The following is a 20,979-nucleotide window of genomic DNA, read 5'->3' as shown; positions in this document are numbered from 1 at the left end:
TATAAGAAAGACACATTAAAAGCGAAATCAGAATCTGCCAAGTTTCGTAGGTCAACTTTCACGAGACCTACAGGAAATCTCACTCACTGGAAAATGGTGAAATTGGTACCATTAGAAAGGCCTATGTGTCTACTTTCCAGGGACACCAACCATTTGATCATACCTATCATATTGAGTGAGTTATGGCCGTTTTCGTAAAGTAGGACGAATCTGTCCGAGAATCTGATTTTGGCAAAACAGTCAACTTCGACAGGACTTTGTGAATAGCTCCTGACGAACCAGAATGTGTGTAATATATGGTTGGAAAGCTAAATGAGTCTAGTTTCCAAAACCGTTTACGGTTCGTTCATATGTATTTCCCAAAGGAAGTTACGACTGTTCTAGTAACTGAAGGTCATGCTGCTCAGAAATCTGATTTCCTGCACAAACTTATGTTTTAAGTTCACAAACGGCCTTCTCCTCAAGATCTAAGTGTAAAAGATCATGTTTGAGGACAATACGACATGATCTGGATAATCATTGCCCAATGCCACATTTAAAAACATGTTAAAGAGCACTGACATGGTAAGTTATTGAAATTTCCGTGATTAGTAAGAATCAGGAAGAACCCTATGATTGATGTAAAGATCAGGGGGAGGTGCGAACTTCAGGGGGAGTCTAGCACATACATACATGTCCCTATCAAATGTGAAGGGTGTGTTGTACTATTTTTCTCCTACGATCAAGGTTCAGTTTTTCTCTCACAAGGTTTTGACTTGACGTGGTTTTTGACGAGGTAACAAATCAGCACCATCGGCATATATATCAGCGCACAGCACAAGGGGGAGTGTTCTAGGATATTCTGTATCCTTCTAAATATTATGTATCTTTCTAGATATTGTTTATGTGTGTCTTCGCCTTATGCCATTAGGATATGTAGTTTGACTAGATCTATGTATTCTTTATCCTTACCATATTGGTATTGTATAATTCTCTATATAAAAGGCTCATATCAATGAATAGATGATGATTTCTCTATTCTCTTGCTATCGCTCTTTGTCTCTACACTTTATCCTTCATCAATATATATATATATATACCCATATATATTAAAAAGATTTTGGTGCCCCCCGAATTTGTGGTGTCTGAGACGGCGGTCTCTCAGACTTCCGCTTAGGTACGGGCATGTCCAAAGTTCTGTCATTGCAGATTGTACACAGAAGCTTAACGGGTAACAGTTAGAGAGAAAAGCTAATTATAGCGTACGAACATTGTTGTGCATAATAGAAGTTTTGAAATTGTAACATTCGCACTTCCATCAATTAGTTATTGTTACATTGCTAATTGTGTTAATCAGCTTCTTGTTTTCAGATGGAGGGATATAGTTCTTTTCAACATTGTTTTAGGGTTATGAGTTTCTAATATGGTTTGGGGTGCAATCACAGTCCATATATATACCAGAAAGCAATCTAACATAAATGTATCACCAAGTATTTCATCCTCATCGTGTTCTTGCGTTATAACTTTTATGAGATAAGCCAATTGCACTTGGCTAGTCCATTTTACACCATAATTAAGTTGTTGAGAGAAAATGAGAGTTACGACACTTCTCTTCCCTTTCTCTTGCACTTTTTCCATAGTTGTAGCGTTCATTTGGTCAGTTACTAACAAACAGAATTATGGTCAATCATCATTGGATGTAAATTCAATGATAGAATGTATTATTTTAAAGTTAAGTTATTTTATTTTTAATCCTTAAATTTACATCTAACAATAGTTGACCTTAAACCCCTTGACCAGTAACTAACCAGATGAACACAACCTTTTCCACCGTGTGCACAAACCATAAAACAATAGATGTAAAGTGTTTGACTCGATATGAGACCGTATATAAAACAAGTACATGAAAAAAGGAAACACGAGATTATGTGCAATCATTTTGCACGTACATTCCCTCAAAGAAACAGTGAAGTATTCCATCAACTTAACTACTAGTACTCCCCCAGTCCCCCACACTGATCTTGAGAGGGTGAACTATTAAACTCGGCCAGAATTAAGGAAAAACAAACTCACACTAATTAATATATAGTAGCTAAAAACGAGTAAGAAAGAGATCAAAGAAGTACGTGACCCCTTGCAATTGCTTGGGCTTGAATCATCATAAACGTGCTCCTTCATGTTGAACGACATCCTTTGTGGGTTGTGAGGTACTCCAAAAACTTATCCAGATACACATTTTGCAGATCCCTGTCTCCAAACAACGTCTTCAACTCTTTGGCCGTTTCTCTGTAAACCCTCCCCTCCTCCTTCTCTATCACCATCCTCAGCGACTCCGCCACCGCCTCACTCGTAAACGACCCGTCATGCTCGTCCCTCGGCAATTCATACCCGACCTTCTTCTCCCCGAAGTACCTCGCATTGAGGCCCTGGTCATTCGACAAAGGGAACAACACCAGCGGCCTTCCGAATGTCAAGGCCTCCACCACCGAGCTCCAACCAGAGTGACTCAGAAACACACCGAACGAGTCGTGAGCTAGAATCTTCAGCTGTGGAACCCAACTCCTGCACACCACTCCCCTCCCTTCATTTCTCTCCTCGAAACCCTCCGGCAGCTTTACAGCATCCTCGCCGTGTTTGGTTCTCAGCACCCAAAAGAAGGGCAAACCAGACTTCTCCAGACCTAGAGCTATTTCCGTCGCTTCCTCTTGAGTTGGGATTGCTTCTGTTCCGAAAGCCACGTATACCACCGTCTTTTTGCTCTGCCGGTCCAACCATTCCTTTATTGACCGCCACGTTTCATCGTCGTCGTCGGTTTTCGGCATAGTGGAGAGCACACCAACAGGTAAAACAGGTTTTCCGTGCATAACTTCCAGAAGGTTCAGCCATTCCGGTTCGAACTCTGCACAACTTCTTACCGCAATCAAATCACAACCTTGCAGTCCCACCATGAAACGTTGCACGACCGAGACGTTTGTATCGTCTCCAGTTATTTGTTTCAAGAGACGAAGCACCTCGAACAATCGCCACGCCACGGTGGTTGAGAATGACACCCACTTGGGCGGGACTGTGTAATCCTCCGGCAACTTACGGTCATCAGCAGGTATTTCTGGCGAAGTGGGCCCTAGGAAAGCCACAACGACGGCCATCACAATAGTGTAGAAGGCGGTACGGATGCCGAGACTCCTAGCTATTTCCGGCACCCAGTAAGGCGCGAAATCAAAGAGAACCCAATCGGGGTTTGAAGATTTGAGGAATTGGGTGATTGGTTCTCGGAGAGAATCGTAGGCAATCTTGAGATGGAAGACCTGCTCCTCGGTTAAGTCCGCGGTGGCCTCGGCACCTTCTGGAAGGTTCGGATATTGTTGCAATGGAATCTTCACGAAGGTGATTAGGGCGGAGAGTTTTGGAGGGAGAGGAGGGAGGCGGTCGATGTTTTTTGGGGTGGAGATGAAAGAGATTTTGTGGCCTTTTCCGGCGATCAGCTTGGCAAGTTCGAGGTATGGAAGCATGTGGCCAAAGGCCAGCCATGGGAACAAGGCTATGTGAAGCTTAGTGTCTTTGTTACTGTTGGGCATGGAGGGGTGGACAGTGATGGAGTCCATGGCTTTCTTCTTCTGCTTAGGATGAAGAAAACAAGTTCACTAGTTTGGTTATATAGTACTCTCTCCTCTTTTATGTATGCGTCACTAGTGATCTTTTTCCCAGATCTTCGTCGTATTTGATTTGAATTTGAGTGTGAGGAGAAGAAAATCAAATTGAGTTCATTTAATAACCTATCTTTGAAGTGCGGGGGTTAACTACTATGTATTTTATCAAAGAAGAAGAGGGTGCCATGATCTGATTCCGGAAGAAAGAGACATGATTGGGGATTCGCCGGGGACCTTGAACCTTAAACATATGCCATTATTGGCGGACAATCGGACATTTTGATTTGGTGTCTGTGTAGTGTGTTTTCAAATGGAGAAATTGTAATATGACTTCCTAAAATATCAATGTTCTTGTGGCAGTTGATTACCTAACAGTCAAAACTGACTGATGGTGAAAGACAGTAAACAATATCTTTCAGTCAACACGAACATTTGACGGTTATGGCTAGTATAGCCACTCAATTTAATCAAATTCGATACACATATTACCAACTTCGAAACCTGCTTATAAAATTAAAATAGATGTCAACTTCCACCTATATTCTTTTACTTGCTGCTTCATTATTTCTACCAAATGCTAATTTAATACATGATAGAAAAGTTTGGTGAGAGGATCTGATCAATTCTAAAGATGGGAGCCAGATCTAAATGCTGAAGATAGTACAGAGCTGCTGCCTTGCCCAATCACATCGGCAAGTTGATATAGTGTGCCCATTTGATCAGGACACATTGCTCCAATATTGCTCTGAGTGATGAATACTGAAACACGTGAAGACAGACTGAACGTCTCCAATTATTCACCTCGTGACAGAACATACATATATATTTTATTTTATTTTGAAAAGAACAAATATATATTCTTTAATGAAAATTTTATAAATTGGTGAATTACAGCTACAACCCTGTAAAAGAATTTCCAAGTAGTAAGTTAAAACTCACACCTACAACAGTAAAAGAAGTTCATTACTGTTATCAAACTATCATGCATCCGGCATGGGTTAGCATACATAGCGAACATGCTTTTACAACATATGTGACACATGATTAAGGTCGGAACATGTAGCGTGCAGAGATGTGGGGAGTGCATACTGACTGTTGAGATACTGCTAAGTTATGTACTTGATGATGGGGGAGCTACTTCGGGGAGGTCAGCCTATTTTCATCTGAATCATGCTTCGATGAAGCATCTCCTCCCATTAATTCCGAGAAACCTTCAACCTTCACTGGTCGAGCCCTGAGAACACCGGCGTTCCTGCACACATGAGAGTTCTAGAGTTTCAGTGAATCGTTATTCACATCAAGGTTCAGGAACTTTATTTCTTCCATCAGATTTTCCTTACTGTGATTGAATTTGTGCGATTTGTGTCTGTCTAAACTGATTCCCTGACTGAGCAGGGACATTTTGCATTGTAGGATTCGACATTGCAGGAATTTGCTGCTGCCTGAACTGCATTTGTGGATTTCTGTTATTGAAATTGTTGAAGGCATTACTATCCATAGGTAACTCTGATGGAGCTTCAATCTTGACCTGGACCATAGGTCTTTCCTGTACCATGTCCATTCCCGCACGAGGAGTAGATGGTTGACGTCTTCGCATTCTTTCTATCTGCTGCTGTTGCTGAAATGGCAAATTCTTGGATTGTGCCATTTGCTGCATTTGCTGAATCTGCTGCATCTGTGGAAGCATTTGCCTCGATATCTATACATTCACCAGACAATATAATAAAAGAAGCATTAGTAATCATGTCATGCTAACAAACTGTGCAAAGTTCAGCTTTGGAAATTACTAAGTGCGTAGATCACTCTACAAACTTCAATAGCAATTTGTGGAACTGTACAATCCCAAAATAGGTGAATACAATCCCAAAAATAACCATAAACTATCCATGGATATACAAGAATTACAACTGAAACAGTTGAAGGGATTAGTACTTGTTGGGGTAGTCGAATAGGGTTCTGGTGTTGTGGCTGCAACTGTGACTGCATTCCATGAATTTGCTGCTGATTTTGTTGATGGACACTCCTGGAGCCATCCTTGACTTGATCTGCTAGAGGGCCAAAATTTCTGGTGGTATAGAGAACAACAAAAGTGAAGAGGTGGGTTAGTGATGGATATTTAGATACTTCTATTATATTCTTAATTACAAAAGAACTCAAAGGCACAATTATTGAAGTGAAAGGTATACAATACGAATTCAAAACCCAAATATCCAAAAACTATCTCCGTGAGGCTCACAGAGTACTAAGAGTACTCATTCTTATATTGACCATACAAATTTTTTAGGACAGCTTGTTAGATAATATAGGTAGTTAAATTCAGTCTCCTAGATATTAGTTCCAACAAGACCCAAAGAAAGAAAGACATTAGTTCCAAGCTAATTTTGTAATTATACGCAAACAGATGACCGCCAGCATTTGAAACAGTTCATAAAAAGGAAATGAACTAATGTCTAGGAGACAGAATATAACACACTTTGAACCCCTACTCAGTCACAAAGCAGTAAACGAGAAAATTTGGCCCCAAAAGCAAGTGAGCAAATTGTGACAACCAATATCATTTAATCAGCAATTCTAAGGCCATTCAACTTATAAGGAAACTGAAATCAGCTATTCAAAATCCAACCAAGTGCAGTCATAGATAATCTACTTAACTTACCTATATCCCACCGTTTGAAGGAACATCTTCAATAGTTCAATTGCTGAACACTGCTTTCTGTAACTATCAGTAAGAACTTTCAAACAACTACCCAATTTACGGATATGACAGCTTAGCAGCTGAGAGAAAACTTCAATCGGAACTTCTGAGGAACCTTCAAATCCCACATTTGTCAGTATCCGGGCTATAACCTTTTGAGATAACTGCGCCGCTTGCTCATGAGTAAGACAACTTTTGTTCCCTGCAGACCCATTCTTTCCACGATCCATGCTAAGGTATTCAGGTCTTATACCAAGCCTCTCAAGCATAACAGGACTCCTAGTCATAACCTGAGGTAACGTGTCAAGAACTCCACAAAATTCAACTTTTTGGTCGTCTTGCTCTCTATTCATAGGTGGAAGTGCACTATCAGGAACACAGTTGAACGTAAACATTGTTTCTGGGAAAAAAGGTGCTTCATGATCAACTGAATTACTACCATCTAAACCAGAATGTGGGTTCTGTGATGCATTTTCTAGGAGTGGGTTTCTGTATCCCACAGGCTGCTCTTCTTTGAATGCGATACACCTCTTCTTATGCTTCATAGCAAGCTTAATATAAGCACACATCTCCTCTGGAGTACGTCTCTCTGACTCTCGGTCTGCTGATGACAACCTATGCGTTCTGCTAACTCTATGTCTCTCACTAACCTGATTATACCAGGTTTCAGGAAGCTCTTCATTTTTAAATCTTGCTGACTTGTTATCAATTTCAGATTCTCCATATCTCGAACCAAAACCAAAATTGGTTTTTGATTGAATCTGCAAGCACAAACATTAAACAGCAACTCTCAGTTTTAAAGCCTAAAATTTTTGCCAAAATACCATTCCCCTGATTACAGTCCTAGTCCTTAAGAATCATTCAGAATCCGAAAAATTAAAGTAATTCATTGCATCATTTCAATTCATAAATAAATTTACTAGTTCCACATACAATATTAATTTCCAGAATCCCGATTATTAGCTAACAATCTAACACCATTAAGCGCATTATGCCAGATGAAGTGGAGCTCAGCAGCTAACTGATTCACCCTAAACAATAAAAGTTCGAGCCTTTTCGAATCAACTAGGTTGTTTTACCACCAGTTTCCCCAAATGTTTACAATATGGAATTAACCTGATATTCCTAAACATTAAAAAACAAAATACCTCAAATCTAACATAATTGAATTCCACATTAGTTTCTTAATCCCAAAAACCAATGCTTAAATGTGTTTAGAACAAAATGACAGTACCTTGGAGGCGTCACGCTGTTGAGCCTGAACACCTTCCGCTGAAGAATTCTCGAGACTGAAGTACACGTCATCAGCGTGCAACTGCAAATCTGCACATCGAAGTTCACAATTATCAATCAGAATTCAGAAGCCAATAGAGAATTCAACAGCGAAAGCAATGAGAGAACTGACTCACAGTTGGGATTGAGGTTGGAGACGGCAGAGGAATTGGAAGCGGAGTCGGGGCGGAGGAAGAGGGAGACGGAGGCCTTGTCGAAGAGGAGGGCGCGGGCGCGGAGTTGGAGAAGGATCTGAGCCCTAGATTTGGAGGGGTCGGATCGCATGAAGGAGTCCCAGGTGGAGGGGGAGGTGAGGAAGTGGACGAAGGTGGAGTAGCTGGAGTCGCCGAGCCAGGTGCGCCAGACGTTGCACGACTCGAGCTTGCAGGCCAGCTCGTAGCCGCGGCCGTCGTCTCCGAGTAGAGCCATTTTTTTAGGGGCAGGATTGCAGGGATGACTGTGAATGGTAAGTCGTCTCAACCAGGGTCTGTCTTTCTACAAAAAAAAAAAAAAAACAAATGTAATTATGTGTAATTTGCTACAATTTCTTTGGTTAAATGTTCAAATTTTCAATGTTTTTTTCAAACAATCTATGGTAAGCCGGGTACCATTTGATCTAGTGACATACTCTTATTTTAATAAATAAGAGTTTAACTCACGCAATTATAATTTACCTAATAAAAAAAACAATCTATGACAAAGTTGGATTGGATGTCTAAATAGAGAGTTTACGGTGTGACTTACATGAAAGATGGATGTCGAGTGGAGGTTGAGCTCAAAATGTGACTGAAGTTTTTTTTTTCTTGAAGTAGTGACCGAAGTTAGTGGTAGCTAGATTTGTCAAGTTATTTGGACCAAACGTTGAACAAATTGAGTTGTTTATAGGCTACCTTGTAGTATGAATGTCGTTTTTATTTTCATGATCAAATTCATTTAATCTTTGTCATAACCGTCCATTTGATTTATTCAATTAGATGGTTAAAAGATCACTGATTTGATTAGTAATTTCTTAAAGAAATTAGAGAACAATTTCAAGCCTAAGTACGTAGGTGGATGATCATATTACCAAGTAAAAAGTATGTTGAATTATAGTAGGGGCTTAAGGAGTGAACTAATGAATTGTCTTCTGTAAGAATTCGAACATACGAGACTAAGAATTTTGTCTCTACTGCACATAAGTTATGTTGCTACTTCCTTGGGTATTCCTATCGGAGAAATTCCTTTCTCTTATTTAGGTGTGTGCCTATTTCTTGAGGAAAACCCCTTGCATCTTATTTTCAGCCGATTGTTGATAAAATACGAGTCTGCCTCTCCAGTTGGTCAGGTTTCATTCTCTCTATGGCAGGTCGGCTCTAATTATTAAAATCTGTTTACAATAGCATATGTTGGTGTATAGCTTTCAAGTCTATGAGTGGCCTATCTCTTTATTGAGGAAATTGGAGGTGTGGTGTAGAAACCTTTTGTGGTCTAGATCCATTGATAAGAGAGGAGTTCCTTTAATTTCTTGGAAAACATGTTGTATGCCGTTAGAGGAAGGTGGTTTGGGTTTAAAGCAACTTGTTGTTCTAAACCATTCACTCCTTCATAAGAAGAGTTGAGAAGTTTTTTCTTCTCCTTCGGCAGCCTGTTCTTTTATTCAAGCTTGCTTCTGGCGAAATGAAACTTTCATCGATATTATGCTCGCTCTTCCATTTGGCCTGGTATAAAACGTTTTTGGGCTCAAGTTCAAGATAACACAAGATGGATAATTGGATATGGCCGCTCTGTTTCTTTTTGGCATGATAACTTCATGGATGTTATACAGGTATGCTTGCTCATGGATTGATTTTTTTGGGTCTCATACAATTATGCTTGCTCTAAAGGATGACTTGGTAGCTGATTATATTCATAATGGGGCATGGAACTTTCCCTCGTTGCTTCAATTTCACTTTACAGACATATGTGAGGTAATTGATAATTTCCCTATTTATATTGTTCCTAATATGTATGATAAGTTGATTTGGGTTCCTTCATCTTCCAGTGAGCTATCTGTAAAGGAGGCATTCCAATTTTTTCACCCACGTTTACCATTATTGGATTGGGGTAAGCTCATGTGGTGTAAATTCATTATTCCTCGTATTTCTATTTTTATCCTTGCAAAGTGTTGAGGGGTAGAGTGTTATCTAAGGATTTACTACAACGTCGTGGGATTGCTTTGGCTTCTCGATGTGTACTTTGTGGTAGGGATGGAAAGTCATTGCTACGTATCTTTTTGACTTGCTCTTTGTTCGATCATTATGGAACAATTGGGCTTGTTTATTTGAGTTAGGCAGTTTACCTCATAATTTGGTTGATTTATTATAATATGGAGTCTTGGTCGTAGCCAACATGTCAAGACCCACCCCGAATTTCATCTTGAAACCCGAAGTAAGTCTTGCGGGGACCACCTCTAAGGAAAGTTTACCGAAAAATCGGCATAACCTCCCTTGAAAATGGACAACCCTTCCTAATAAATACATGCAAACACTTCTGAAAAATCCAAATCCAATCTTAAACTCCTGGAGCCTTCGTGCTCCCCAAATCACAACATCTCCCAATTTAATTTCTAACTTAAACAAGAAAATCTCATAGCCAACAGCCACAGTTCAGAGCAACTCTATTTGAAAGGAAATGAACTAGAAATATAAAAATGAGCGGAAGCTACACTATTGACTATGCCTCTTCTCCATATACGTCCGACCTCAACTATGCAATCCTGCAAACTGGGCATTTTTAAAACGAAGAGCCCAGGAGAAAACATTTGAAAACGAAACGTTAGAGTGAGTGGACAAAAATAAATTAACGAATAAAATATTTATGTTTCCCCAAATCAATTTCCAAGGAAAATCGAATGCATGCTACAAGCGATAAAACTTTTATCCCATAAATATCGAGCCTCTCAGGCTCTATAATATATATATATGTATTTACACACGTCCATACTCCCTATATAAATTCATGGGTCTATATAGGGCTACTACGCTCGCGTCCAACGCTCACATCACGCCTTAATGCGGTGCTACACTACGCCATTAAGGTGGACAGACGGGTGTATAAATATGTGCTCATACCCCCTATATGAATTAAACACTCATATAAGGCTACCACGCTCACGTCACACCATAATGCGGCTATATGCTACGCCATTAAGGTGGACAGACACATATGGCTAGCTAGCTTTTATATACATACTCTCCTCAATATACATATTTATACTCACCGAAAAATCCCATTTTTCGGTAACTTTCCAAGAGAAATAAAAGCGTCAAAATTAAATGACGTCAAAACTCCAACAATTTTAAATGCTCAACCAAAACCATAGCATGCATATTATTTAAAATAAAAGTCCACTCACAGTATTAGGCCTAAGCCTTCCAATGCTCGGAATACTCCTCGAGCGCTGCCTCCAACTAGTTACACACTCTAGCCAATCCCATGTCTGACGATAAACAGAAGAATAAATTGGTCAGACCGGACTCCATCAACATTAACGGATCGACTACTTCCTAGTTTGACTAGGATTTCCTAGGTTGACCAACAGATAAAAGAATCATTTTCTACTACTAACTTCGCATCCAAAATTTATTCGGTTTCAAACCAAACCTTAACCTGAAATCGAAGTCACACACTATCTCCATACCTTTAACACACTAAGCAATTCACTTCAAAAATCACCACTAAGCCAATGGTCTAGATTTTAGGGTTACTATGGATAGTAATCATATTAACAAAAATTATTTTATGGTCCCCTAGCTCAAGCCAACCAGCACCAACAATTTCAACATTTATTTTCTACCCAACTTCACACCAACAATTACTAAGGGCACCCAAAAGGGTTTCCAAGAATGGAAGTTTCCATAAAGGGGAAAGTTCCCTAAAAAGAGACTTTCTAAATATGGCAGGTTTTCCTAAACCGTAAACTACCACTTACACGAAAAGAAAAGTCGACAAGCTACTTTCACGGATTCTACCGGAATTGCTGCCTCGCCGGAATAGGGATTCCGGCGACTTGCCAGAAATACTCGTCGGATTCCGGTGACTTTCCGGAATTTCTCCATAGCCTCCCCGTATTCTTCAGAACTCCAAGTTCTCGACATGAACACAAACCAAAAATGCATCCAATTAGTCCGAATATCCACACAACAACTATATAACATCAAAGGAGATCGAGATTACCTTCCATCGATCTCAAGTGCTATCCCAAGAACTCTCCAGGTTGGACTCAATATGCCGGACCCCCAAACATCCACGACCGCCGCCTCATTCTTCACTGTAACGACACCATTCACCTTGGATCCTCTCCGGTCAAGGGCACCCGACCTCTGCCTTGGTCCCGATCGATATGCAACTCCACCCCTGTCTGTCTCAACTTCACACAAAGCTCGTAGGACCTACCAAAACGCTGAAGAACTCGCCAGAAACCACCGAGCGCCGTTCGCCGGAGCTAGGAGCTCGAAACCCGAAAAACACAGAAAAAGGGGTTTTCAATTAGGGCACGATTTGGGGAAAGGAAAGGTACCAACAGGTGAACTAGGAAGAGAGGAAGATAACCCTACCTCCCACTCGTCACGCCGTGGTCGGAATCTCGAGGATTCGTCGGAAAACAGCCGAGCTTCTCTCCCTCGGATTGGCTTTGAATCGAGATAACTTCGAGTTCTATGGACCAGGTTAGATAGAAGAGAAGGAGAGGAACAGATTGGTGTGGCCTCGTCACCAAAGGTGGCCGGACGGCAGCACTTCGGCGTGGGGGAACGATGGAGAAGAAAGAGAGTGAAGGGAGAGACCGGAGCTCGGGTCAACGCTCCCAATTGGGTTTGACAAAGTCAACCCAGCTCTTTTTCCTTTATACTGAAATCAATGGTCAAGATCGAAACCCGACTCGATCATACGACTAAGATTAAATGAGCAGTTCTAATTTCAGAAAATACTCCAAAGCTCCGAAAATAAACCGAAAATACCGGAGAACCCGTGTCGACGCGAACTACGACATCGAGACCTTAAAAGAAGAATTTGACATTTCCAGAAAAACTCGCAAATAAACTCAAGTGCTAACTTATAAGTTACCGAGCGCGATTAAATTCTCCAGTAATTCGTGAAATATCTAGTAAATAGGTAAAATTTGGGTCCGGGATGTTACACAACAGCTCAAGGAGATTTGGTTAATATGTTACACCACTATCTCGTGGTTTATCTGGAAAGCAAGGAATAAAATGAGGTATGATAATTGTACCATTGTTGTTGATGTAGCACGTCAACTAATTGATTAACCAAAAAAAAAAAGCACGTCAACTAATTATGGGGCACAAAAAAGCAGCTAGCAAATTAGCCTCAGGTTGCATGTCTAACTCTTTAACAGAGCTTCGGGTTTTGAAGAGTTTTTGGTTTATCATGTCGTCCCCGACAGGCTCCGAGGATTGTTGAAGTTAATTGGCATCCTCCTCTCTTAGGTTTGATTAAAATTAATACATATGGTGCATGGAAAAATGTTACAGGGAAAGCTGGTTATGGTGGAGTTTTTAGGTATTTTCAAGGCTCTTTCCTTGGTGTTGTCACTTCAAACCTTGAACTTCCTAGCTCAGTGGATGCGGAGGTTATGGCGGTTATTCAAGCTATTGATGAGCTAGCTTGGGTTAGGGAATGGAAGTATATTTGGCTTGAGGTGGATTCAACAATTGTGCTTAAGTTCTTGCGTGATCCTCATCTTGCTCCATGGCGACTGCGAGTGGCATGGGGTAATTGTTTGTATCGCATTTTTCAGATGAAATTTCGATCTTCTCATATCTTTAGAGAATGTAATCAAGTGGCAGATGTTCTTGCTAATATTGGTATGTCGTTGTCGTTGTCGTTTTCTTCATTCTAGAACTATACTAACGAGATAAGTTTAGTCTCCCTAACTTTCGTTTTCATTGATTTGTATTATAGAGCAGTTTGATGTTTTTTGTTTTGTGTTATCGGGTTTGGCTTTCGTGTCATCCTACTTGATTTTTAGCTTTTTTTTATTAATAAATTTAGCATGGGAGAACACTCTGCTCTACCCAGCTCCTTTTAACCAAAAAAAAATGATTATTAATAAGTTTTCTTTTTTATTAATTTTTCGTGTCATCCTACTTGACTGTAAGCTTTATTTTTTATTAATAAATTTAGCGTGGGAGAACACTCTACTCTACCTAGCTCATTTTTACCAAAAGAAAATGGCACATATGAGGTTGAAACAAGTATTTTTAGATATCAATATGTCTATATGTTAGACACTCTGTAATACGTACACAGAGAATTTAATTGGTGGTCACATTACTACATTAGACGCTCTAACCTTCTTGTCGTTCATGACTTCTGCAGCGAGCTCAAGTGCATTGTTTTTGAATACAAGCTTGCAAGATATGTCTTATCGTCCGTCCGTCCTCGCATGAGTCACGTTCATAACAAGTAGAATGCGACTGGTTTGCATTGCCGCAGGCTTGCAGATGTTTGCTCGAGCATTTGACCATTTGTTATATATGTTCGATCATGATCAGTCTCAACCTAGGTTCATTGGTTATGGCAACATCATGCATGCCTTATATCGAAGTAGCTAATAAGATCAATAGTTTTGTAGACTTTGTCAAGTTATTGCTTAGTTTTCTTTGGTCCCTAGCCAGTGAATGTGGCTGAATAGCTAACGACGTTTTGAAACCCTTATCTGATGAGAATCATGAAGAGACCGGTAAAATTAGAAAGAGAGCTTATAGCTTGGTAGCACCAGAATACGATATTCCAATTGCTCATGTGTTAGATTCTAACTACATAAGCATGTGTTAACATAAGAAAACTATGACAGATTTAGACCAAGTATAGATTAAGAATTAAAACTAACTTGTTTGATTTGTAATCGAATCCATTCTGATCTTCTCCTAGATTCACTCTTTAGTCACTCAAATTGCTTGATGGGACAATGTCTGAATGAGGATAAATATAGTGCTCTAGCAAGGATAAAATTGGTTAGACAGCAGTTGAGATAACTGCTACAGTTATACAGTTACATGACAGTTCATTTCATCAATCAACCGTCTGAACAACTACTTAGTTTTACAAACAACACATATACATATATAGAACAATTTATACATACAAAACACCACCCGAACTATGATGTTATTTTTTTCATATCTAACTATAAAAAAACTTGCATTTTCATACCCTAAGTTTCATTCCGTTAGCATTTTGATAGCTTGACCACTAACACCGTTAAATTTTGAGGGCATTTTCGTCATTTCAATAAATGTATCATTTTTTACATTTACTTTAACAAAATAATTTATTTTTTTAGGTTATCAAATACAAATAGAACAATTTACTTTAGCAAAAATATTCACACAAAAAAAAAACTCTAAAATTAAATATTTGTTTTTGTAATAATAGTAATAAAAGTTAGTAGAACACTTGTATGTATATATATTTTTGGAGTTACATGTTAAGCAAAAAAAATTAAAATATATAATTAAAATAAATTATATCGAGAAAATATAAAATATTGATGAAAATTTTATTAAATTTTATATAAAAATGGCATATTTAACTAAAAATATATTAAATATAAAATATCTGAAATATATGAAAATTAATATGGATGCTTGTAAAAAAAAAAAATCGAGGAAATATCGTGGATATTTTAGTCCGTGATCACAATAACCCATTGATTAATTTGGGTGAAGAAATGGTATTCTCGAGTTTGAACAATAGCAATGAAAAATATTTAATTTTAATAACAAGTTTAATGTATAATTTTTAATTTCAATTACAAAAGATATCATGAATTGACATAAACGCCCTTGAATGTTATCAAAATTTAACGGTGTTAGTGGTCAGGGTACCAAAATGCTAATGGAATGAAACTTAGGGTATGAAAATACAATTTTTTAATAGTTAGGTATGAAAAAAATAACATCACAGTTCGGGTAATGTTTTGTAATTAATTCTAAATTTAGTTCCTATAGCTGCGAAGATAGCTGCGAAGCTTGTCGCTTCATATTACATCACACCAACAATCATCACTCGATCCATCTTAAACCCTTTCAGATGTTATACACACGCGCGCACACACTATTCTCATGCTTTTTTCATAAGAAATCGAAGTAAAATGTTATGTCCAATTCCAAGTTATACAAGGTATGAGCTTAAAAACCCAAGGACTCCTTTTGAGAAAGATGTTGTAGGCGGGGTTTTGTTTCTTTTTTGTCTTTCTTTCAATTATTCAGTTATGTAGCTTTTTGTTTTTGGGAGCTAAATAGAGAACCTTCATAGTTGCCTAGCTTTTAATTTTAAAACATCATTAATTTTCAGCTCGTACTCGAAAATAAAACATCATGAATCTACCGTCATCTATCTATCCCACAATATATGTGAAAACACACGACAGCAGAATAAAACGATATGAAAGCCCATATTCAAACCCTCCAAGAGTGAACTAGCTAGCTTAGAAAAGAACTTTCTTGATCACATCGTTTTCTTTCCGAGTTGGTGTCCCACTTTTCAGTTTGGAGCACCAAAACCAGTCACAAACTAGCAAGTGAAAGATGAAGTCACATTCCTATATAAATTTGTTTCACTTACTATATGCTTGACTTAATCAAATGCATAGGATGAGGAGGAAGATCGGGGACCCGAAAATCTGATACATCTTCTAACGAATATCATCAGCTGAACTACTTTGAAGTCGACGTCAAGAGAATTCAGTTAAACGCACTTCTCTAACTGAAGTGACATCCTTGGTGAGGTTGGTGGGTTCTGGGTTATGCAAATTAATATAAAAGCTTCCCAGAAAGTCACCATTAACGGGTTTAGTTCACCCACTGAACCCATAATGCTTCTGCAGTAGCTTTACCATTTCTGGGTTTTATATTTGCTTACGATGGTGACACAACTTCTTCTGGATACGGATTAACTAATTTGGTTGCACTGCTATGTCTGCTGCCTCGGCTAGGACAAAGAAATGGGGTGCTGCTCTAGTTGAATTTATGGGACTCTACCTCAATTTGCTATCTGTAGAAAGTAAACGATCGATCAATTTCTTGTTGGGTGAGTTATAACTAACAAGATATTGACTTGCATTGGAAGGCAATAGTACAAAACCGTCAATAGAACATTGTCATTGCATCATTTGCATGCATACAGAGGGCACTTCTGAAGTGGACATTTGTGGTTTAAGAATGCATAATGGATGGTCTTCACCTCAAATATTTGGGCACTTCCAATTTCCAAATGTGTTTTTACCACAAAAATGAATACGGGGATCAACTCCAATCATAATCGATGCAATTCAAAGCAGGAGCCATAATGTTAATGTCCATAGATGTTTGATTTGGATTGTACAAAGTTGCAAATTGACAATGATATATCCTCAAGTTTTGTTTGTGTAGTATAACCACACGCTATAGTAAAAAGCATGTCGTATCAAGTCAAATTTTATCATTTATCGTGTAAAATATCTATTATGTTATGATAGGTTTTCCGTACGTTAAGCGTTTAATAGATTAATTTTTGGATGATATAAATTGACACTAACTACGAGTATACCAATCTAAAACCAACTTCGTTTCGAGTTTATATTATATGCAGTGCTTTTAATTATTAATTACTCCAAATTATAAACTTAAAGGACTAGCATCAATCTTTGTAAAACCTCTTTGTATACAAGAAACAAAGAGTTGCCTTTCGGAATCTTATCATACGTACGCATGCTGGCATGCATGTAATCAAAGCTTAGGATTTAGACTGAAATCAATTCATTTGCAAGAAGAAGAATAAGAAAGGTAATAATTCAGTTGTTTTTGGAAAAGTTTCTAAATTACATGCACATCATTTATTCCCTGTGAAAATTATACAACGCACCCGGGTGCGCCGTATACCTGTCCATCTCCGCCGTCCATTTGACGCGGACTTTTGACTTTTTCAAAATAGACGGCGGAAATGGACGGGTGCGCGGCGCACCTGGGTGCGTTGAATACGCTCTCTATTCCCTGATCTAATTTTGCTGTTAGGCTGAACCACTTTCAGAATGGTCATGGAGAACCCAGCTACTTTTAGTTTCAGAAACCATACCACTACATGATCTAATTCTCACTTTTCACATGTAAATTAGATACTAATTGCTTCAATTCTCTATAAGCAGCCATCTTGTCGAATCCTTTCTGTTGTCGGATTATGGACACTATCAATATAGTCGTGCAATGAAATGCCTCCTTGTCTTATACATGATCATCAAAACCATCGAACTGATCATGACGTGAATTAAACATGATTAATTGGTCTCTGCTTTGCTTTGCTCATAGAAAAAATGAAATAATTATTCATGTGATGTCCTTGAATGATCTGAACCACTACTACTGATCATCTAAAAAGAGGGCTGGGGACAAATGGGTTCAATTTTGTCCACCACCTAAACCATCCACGGTTACATCATTAGTTTCCTTACTATCATCCTGTCCCCTTGAGGTTAAGTTTTGAAATTAGATACATGAACCTTTTTAGCAAAAGTATAACATTTGTTGATTTTGTTCTAATATTATCTTGTTCAACACATAGAAATTTTAGATGTGATATACAAATTATACAACACATTAGGAATACATCAATATTCTATATACTATAACAATAAGACAATACAACTGTTCATATCTTTGTTGAATTGTGTTGTTGCCCCTAGGTTGTTGCTCCTATAACAATAAGACAATACAACTGTTCATATTACAATAATGTTGCAACGTCTTAAATCTTAACAAAACTGACACTCTAGGTTAGTAATACTGAAACTCTGGAAAACTGAAGATATTTTTTTCACAATTTAATGAAAGAAATATCGTATCAAAATGAAACAAACAACGATGAAATTATTTGTTTTTTAGTTTTTAAGTAATTTTTTTTAGAGTATTAACAACGGTATCCTCAAAAAGTATTTAAGCCTAGAGATTAATCTGAGCCGAGGGTTCATGTCAGAATGTTTTCTCCCCTCTAACCACCAATAATAAAGTGAGATTTGACTCCAATTAACGTCAACGGGAATCAAACCTGGGTATGAGGGTTCCACACTAAGACTCCTACAAACTCGATCACCCGTGGTAGTTTAGTTTTTAAGAAAACATAAACGTAAGACACTAGCATTAGCCTCCTAGTGGGAATCAAATCTGGATATGAGGGTTCCACACTAAGACTCCTACAAACTCGATCACCTATAGTAGTTTAGTTTTTAAGAAAACATTAACGTAAGACACTAGCGTTAGCCTCCTACTTGAACAATATCAGAGTCATCATCCTTCTAGCACTCATAAAAATGTCAGAAGGGAAAGGGTCAAATGGGTGAGCCCTCCTAGTGGGAGGCTGAAGATGACTGTGGACGGGTCTTACAGAGATGATGGATATGGAGGGGCTGGTCTGATTGTCAAGAACGAACATAGGAGCGTGGTTGGGGTGTGGTCCAAGAAGTTGGAAAACATGAGCTCTCCATTACATGCAGAGGCTGAAACTGCAAGGCTGGGGTTGTTGACTGCTCTACAGCAGGGGTGGACGAACCTCAAGGTTGAATGTGACTGTACTGTCTTATTAGCTGCTCTCAATCAACAATCAAATGACATGATAAAAGTTAGTCGGATTATAGAGGATCGTAAAGTTTTAATGAATTTTTTTGAGAATATTACTATCTGACATATTTATCGTGAAGCAAATGGTGTAGCTCATAAATTGGCGCACTTTACTAGTTTAGATAGAATGGTAGAGTTGCACTTAGGTGAGACTCTTGTTTTTTTACAGGATGTTCTTTGTGAAGATAAGTGTAATGCTCTTAGTGTCACTCGAGGTAGAGGTATTATGTCTCTCTCGATGTCACAAATTCCTATTAATAATAATAATGGGTTTGTAGCGGTGCCTCTGATGTAAGCAAGGCTATACCATTTCCTCAACACACGCACACAAAAAAAAAAAAACACTAGCATTAGCCTATGTTGTGAGAGCTTGTAATTATGCTACTTTAGGGACAACGTACCAAAAAAAAAAAGAAAAGGTTATAAATATATATCTACAAATCAAAATGGGTTTTGGCTCCACCTAGCTTAACTTTATGTTGTTTGACTTGACTTGAGTTTCATTTGTATGAGTATGACTTTATGTTGTTAAACTTTAACCAGGCAGAAGATTCGTATATATCCGAACCCAGTTGAATTAGTCTACACAATTTAGATTAACAGTCAAAGCAATATCCGAACCCAGTTGAAAATCATTTCTAGATGTGTTTATGTAAACCTGGTGGGCTTGAACAAAGAACAGAATGTTTTGTAGTATTTGCAGCTGTGAAATGGATTTATTATGGTAAACGAGACAAATTACTAGTTACTCTTTTCAACTTATACACATAATACTAAATTCCTCCAATTACTTAATAATTGGATTGCAAGAGTTTAACACCTCTAAATTAGACCAATTATTGATTTATAGTCCTAAGCTTGGCCTCATTTTTGTTTTATGCTCATACTTCTTGTTCTTTTCTCAATACTTCTCTTCGTACATATATTCGTACTGATATGCAATATGCTCGTTAGCAGCTCTTTGTTATTATACACAAGATTATGCAATGCAACCAGACCCAAACAAATGTAACCAGACCAAAACAAGAAGAAGATTAAGCAATGCGTATATGTTTCGGGATACAGTATTAGCCATTATCCTCTTTACGAAATGAGATATCTTTCTCAGTTTGGATGAAATAATAAAAAACAAACTGGTAATGTGCGAGAATTTTCCTCTATCAATGTAAAAACTAGAAGCATGTGATGGATCATATCAACATCAAGATCTTATGACATAGCATAATGAACCGATATAGAATCAAACCGACTTGAAAGCATATATTATCAAGTCTCTCCTCACCTAATAGAGCAACCAATATTAATTTTTGAAATCTACAAATTATGCAATAAATCTTACGATGTTAATGTCCCTCAATACGATGATGTGCAGATGTGGAAATCATCTATAGAGCATGTGAAGCAAGTTAGATGCGTTAATGTGCCAAGCAAATTAAAAGGCAAGTCCTTCGTGCCTTTGCTCACAAATATTCTTGATGCAAGTTATTCCATGATCAATCGGAAAGTCATTCTTAGGTTTTGGAACATTGCATCCATTTGAAGAGGGGCTATTTTTATGCAATGTTCCTTTATTTTTTTTGTCTGTTAAGCAGGTTCGTTTTGTCAAGTGTCAAGTGACTCTAATTCGTTGTCCAATTCACGTTTCTTAGCCTGAATCATCAACATGGGATTTTAGTGTATCTAGAGTCTCTGATTCTGTGTCTGATCCGCGTATCTTAATCTGAATCATCAACATGAGGTTTTAGCGTATCTAGAT

At 38.3% G+C, this 20,979-nt stretch overlaps 2 protein-coding genes across 2 annotated transcripts; both read right to left on the bottom strand.

The window, feature by feature from the left end:
• Positions 1-1,838: 1,838 nt before the first annotated feature.
• Positions 1,839-3,581, bottom strand: LOC101303455 (UDP-glycosyltransferase 91A1-like). The gene has a single exon (XM_004288480.1). The coding sequence runs from the start codon at positions 3,579-3,581 to the stop codon at positions 2,154-2,156; it is 1,428 nt and encodes a 475-aa protein (XP_004288528.1). The 3' UTR covers positions 1,839-2,153.
• Positions 3,582-4,485: 904 nt separating this feature from the next.
• On the bottom strand, positions 4,486-8,022 carry LOC101303161. Its single transcript, XM_004288479.1, has 6 exons — positions 7,731-8,022; positions 7,556-7,644; positions 6,283-7,082; positions 5,559-5,691; positions 4,967-5,325; positions 4,486-4,878 (listed from the first exon to the last, which is right to left on the bottom strand). The coding sequence occupies exons 1-6, from the start codon at positions 8,020-8,022 to the stop codon at positions 4,761-4,763; spliced, it is 1,791 nt and encodes a 596-aa protein (XP_004288527.1). The 3' UTR covers positions 4,486-4,760.
• Between the last annotated feature and the right edge of the window lie 12,957 nt (positions 8,023-20,979).

This window comes from Fragaria vesca, linkage group LG1 (genome assembly GCF_000184155.1).
Source record: "Fragaria vesca subsp. vesca linkage group LG1, FraVesHawaii_1.0, whole genome shotgun sequence".
Lineage (NCBI taxonomy): Eukaryota > Viridiplantae > Streptophyta > Magnoliopsida > Rosales > Rosaceae > Fragaria > Fragaria vesca.
Note: the sequence above shows the minus strand (reverse complement) of the source record. Positions and strands in the feature narration are given on the sequence as shown.

Bases quoted from the DNA above. Each gene is read 5' to 3' on its own strand.
- LOC101303455 (XM_004288480.1), bottom strand. From the start codon at position 3,581: ATGGACTCCATCACTGTCCACCCCTCCATGCCCAACAGTAACAAAGAC.
- LOC101303161 (XM_004288479.1), bottom strand. From the start codon at position 8,022: ATGGCTCTACTCGGAGACGACGGCCGCGGCTACGAGCTGGCCTGCAAG. The intron at 5,692-6,282 runs GTAAGTTAAGTA...CTATACCACCAG, and splicing joins CTTCAAACGGTGGGATATAG to AAATTTTGGCCCTCTAGCAG. The intron at 4,879-4,966 runs GTAAGGAAAATC...TCATGTGTGCAG, and splicing joins ATCGCACAAATTCAATCACA to GAACGCCGGTGTTCTCAGGG.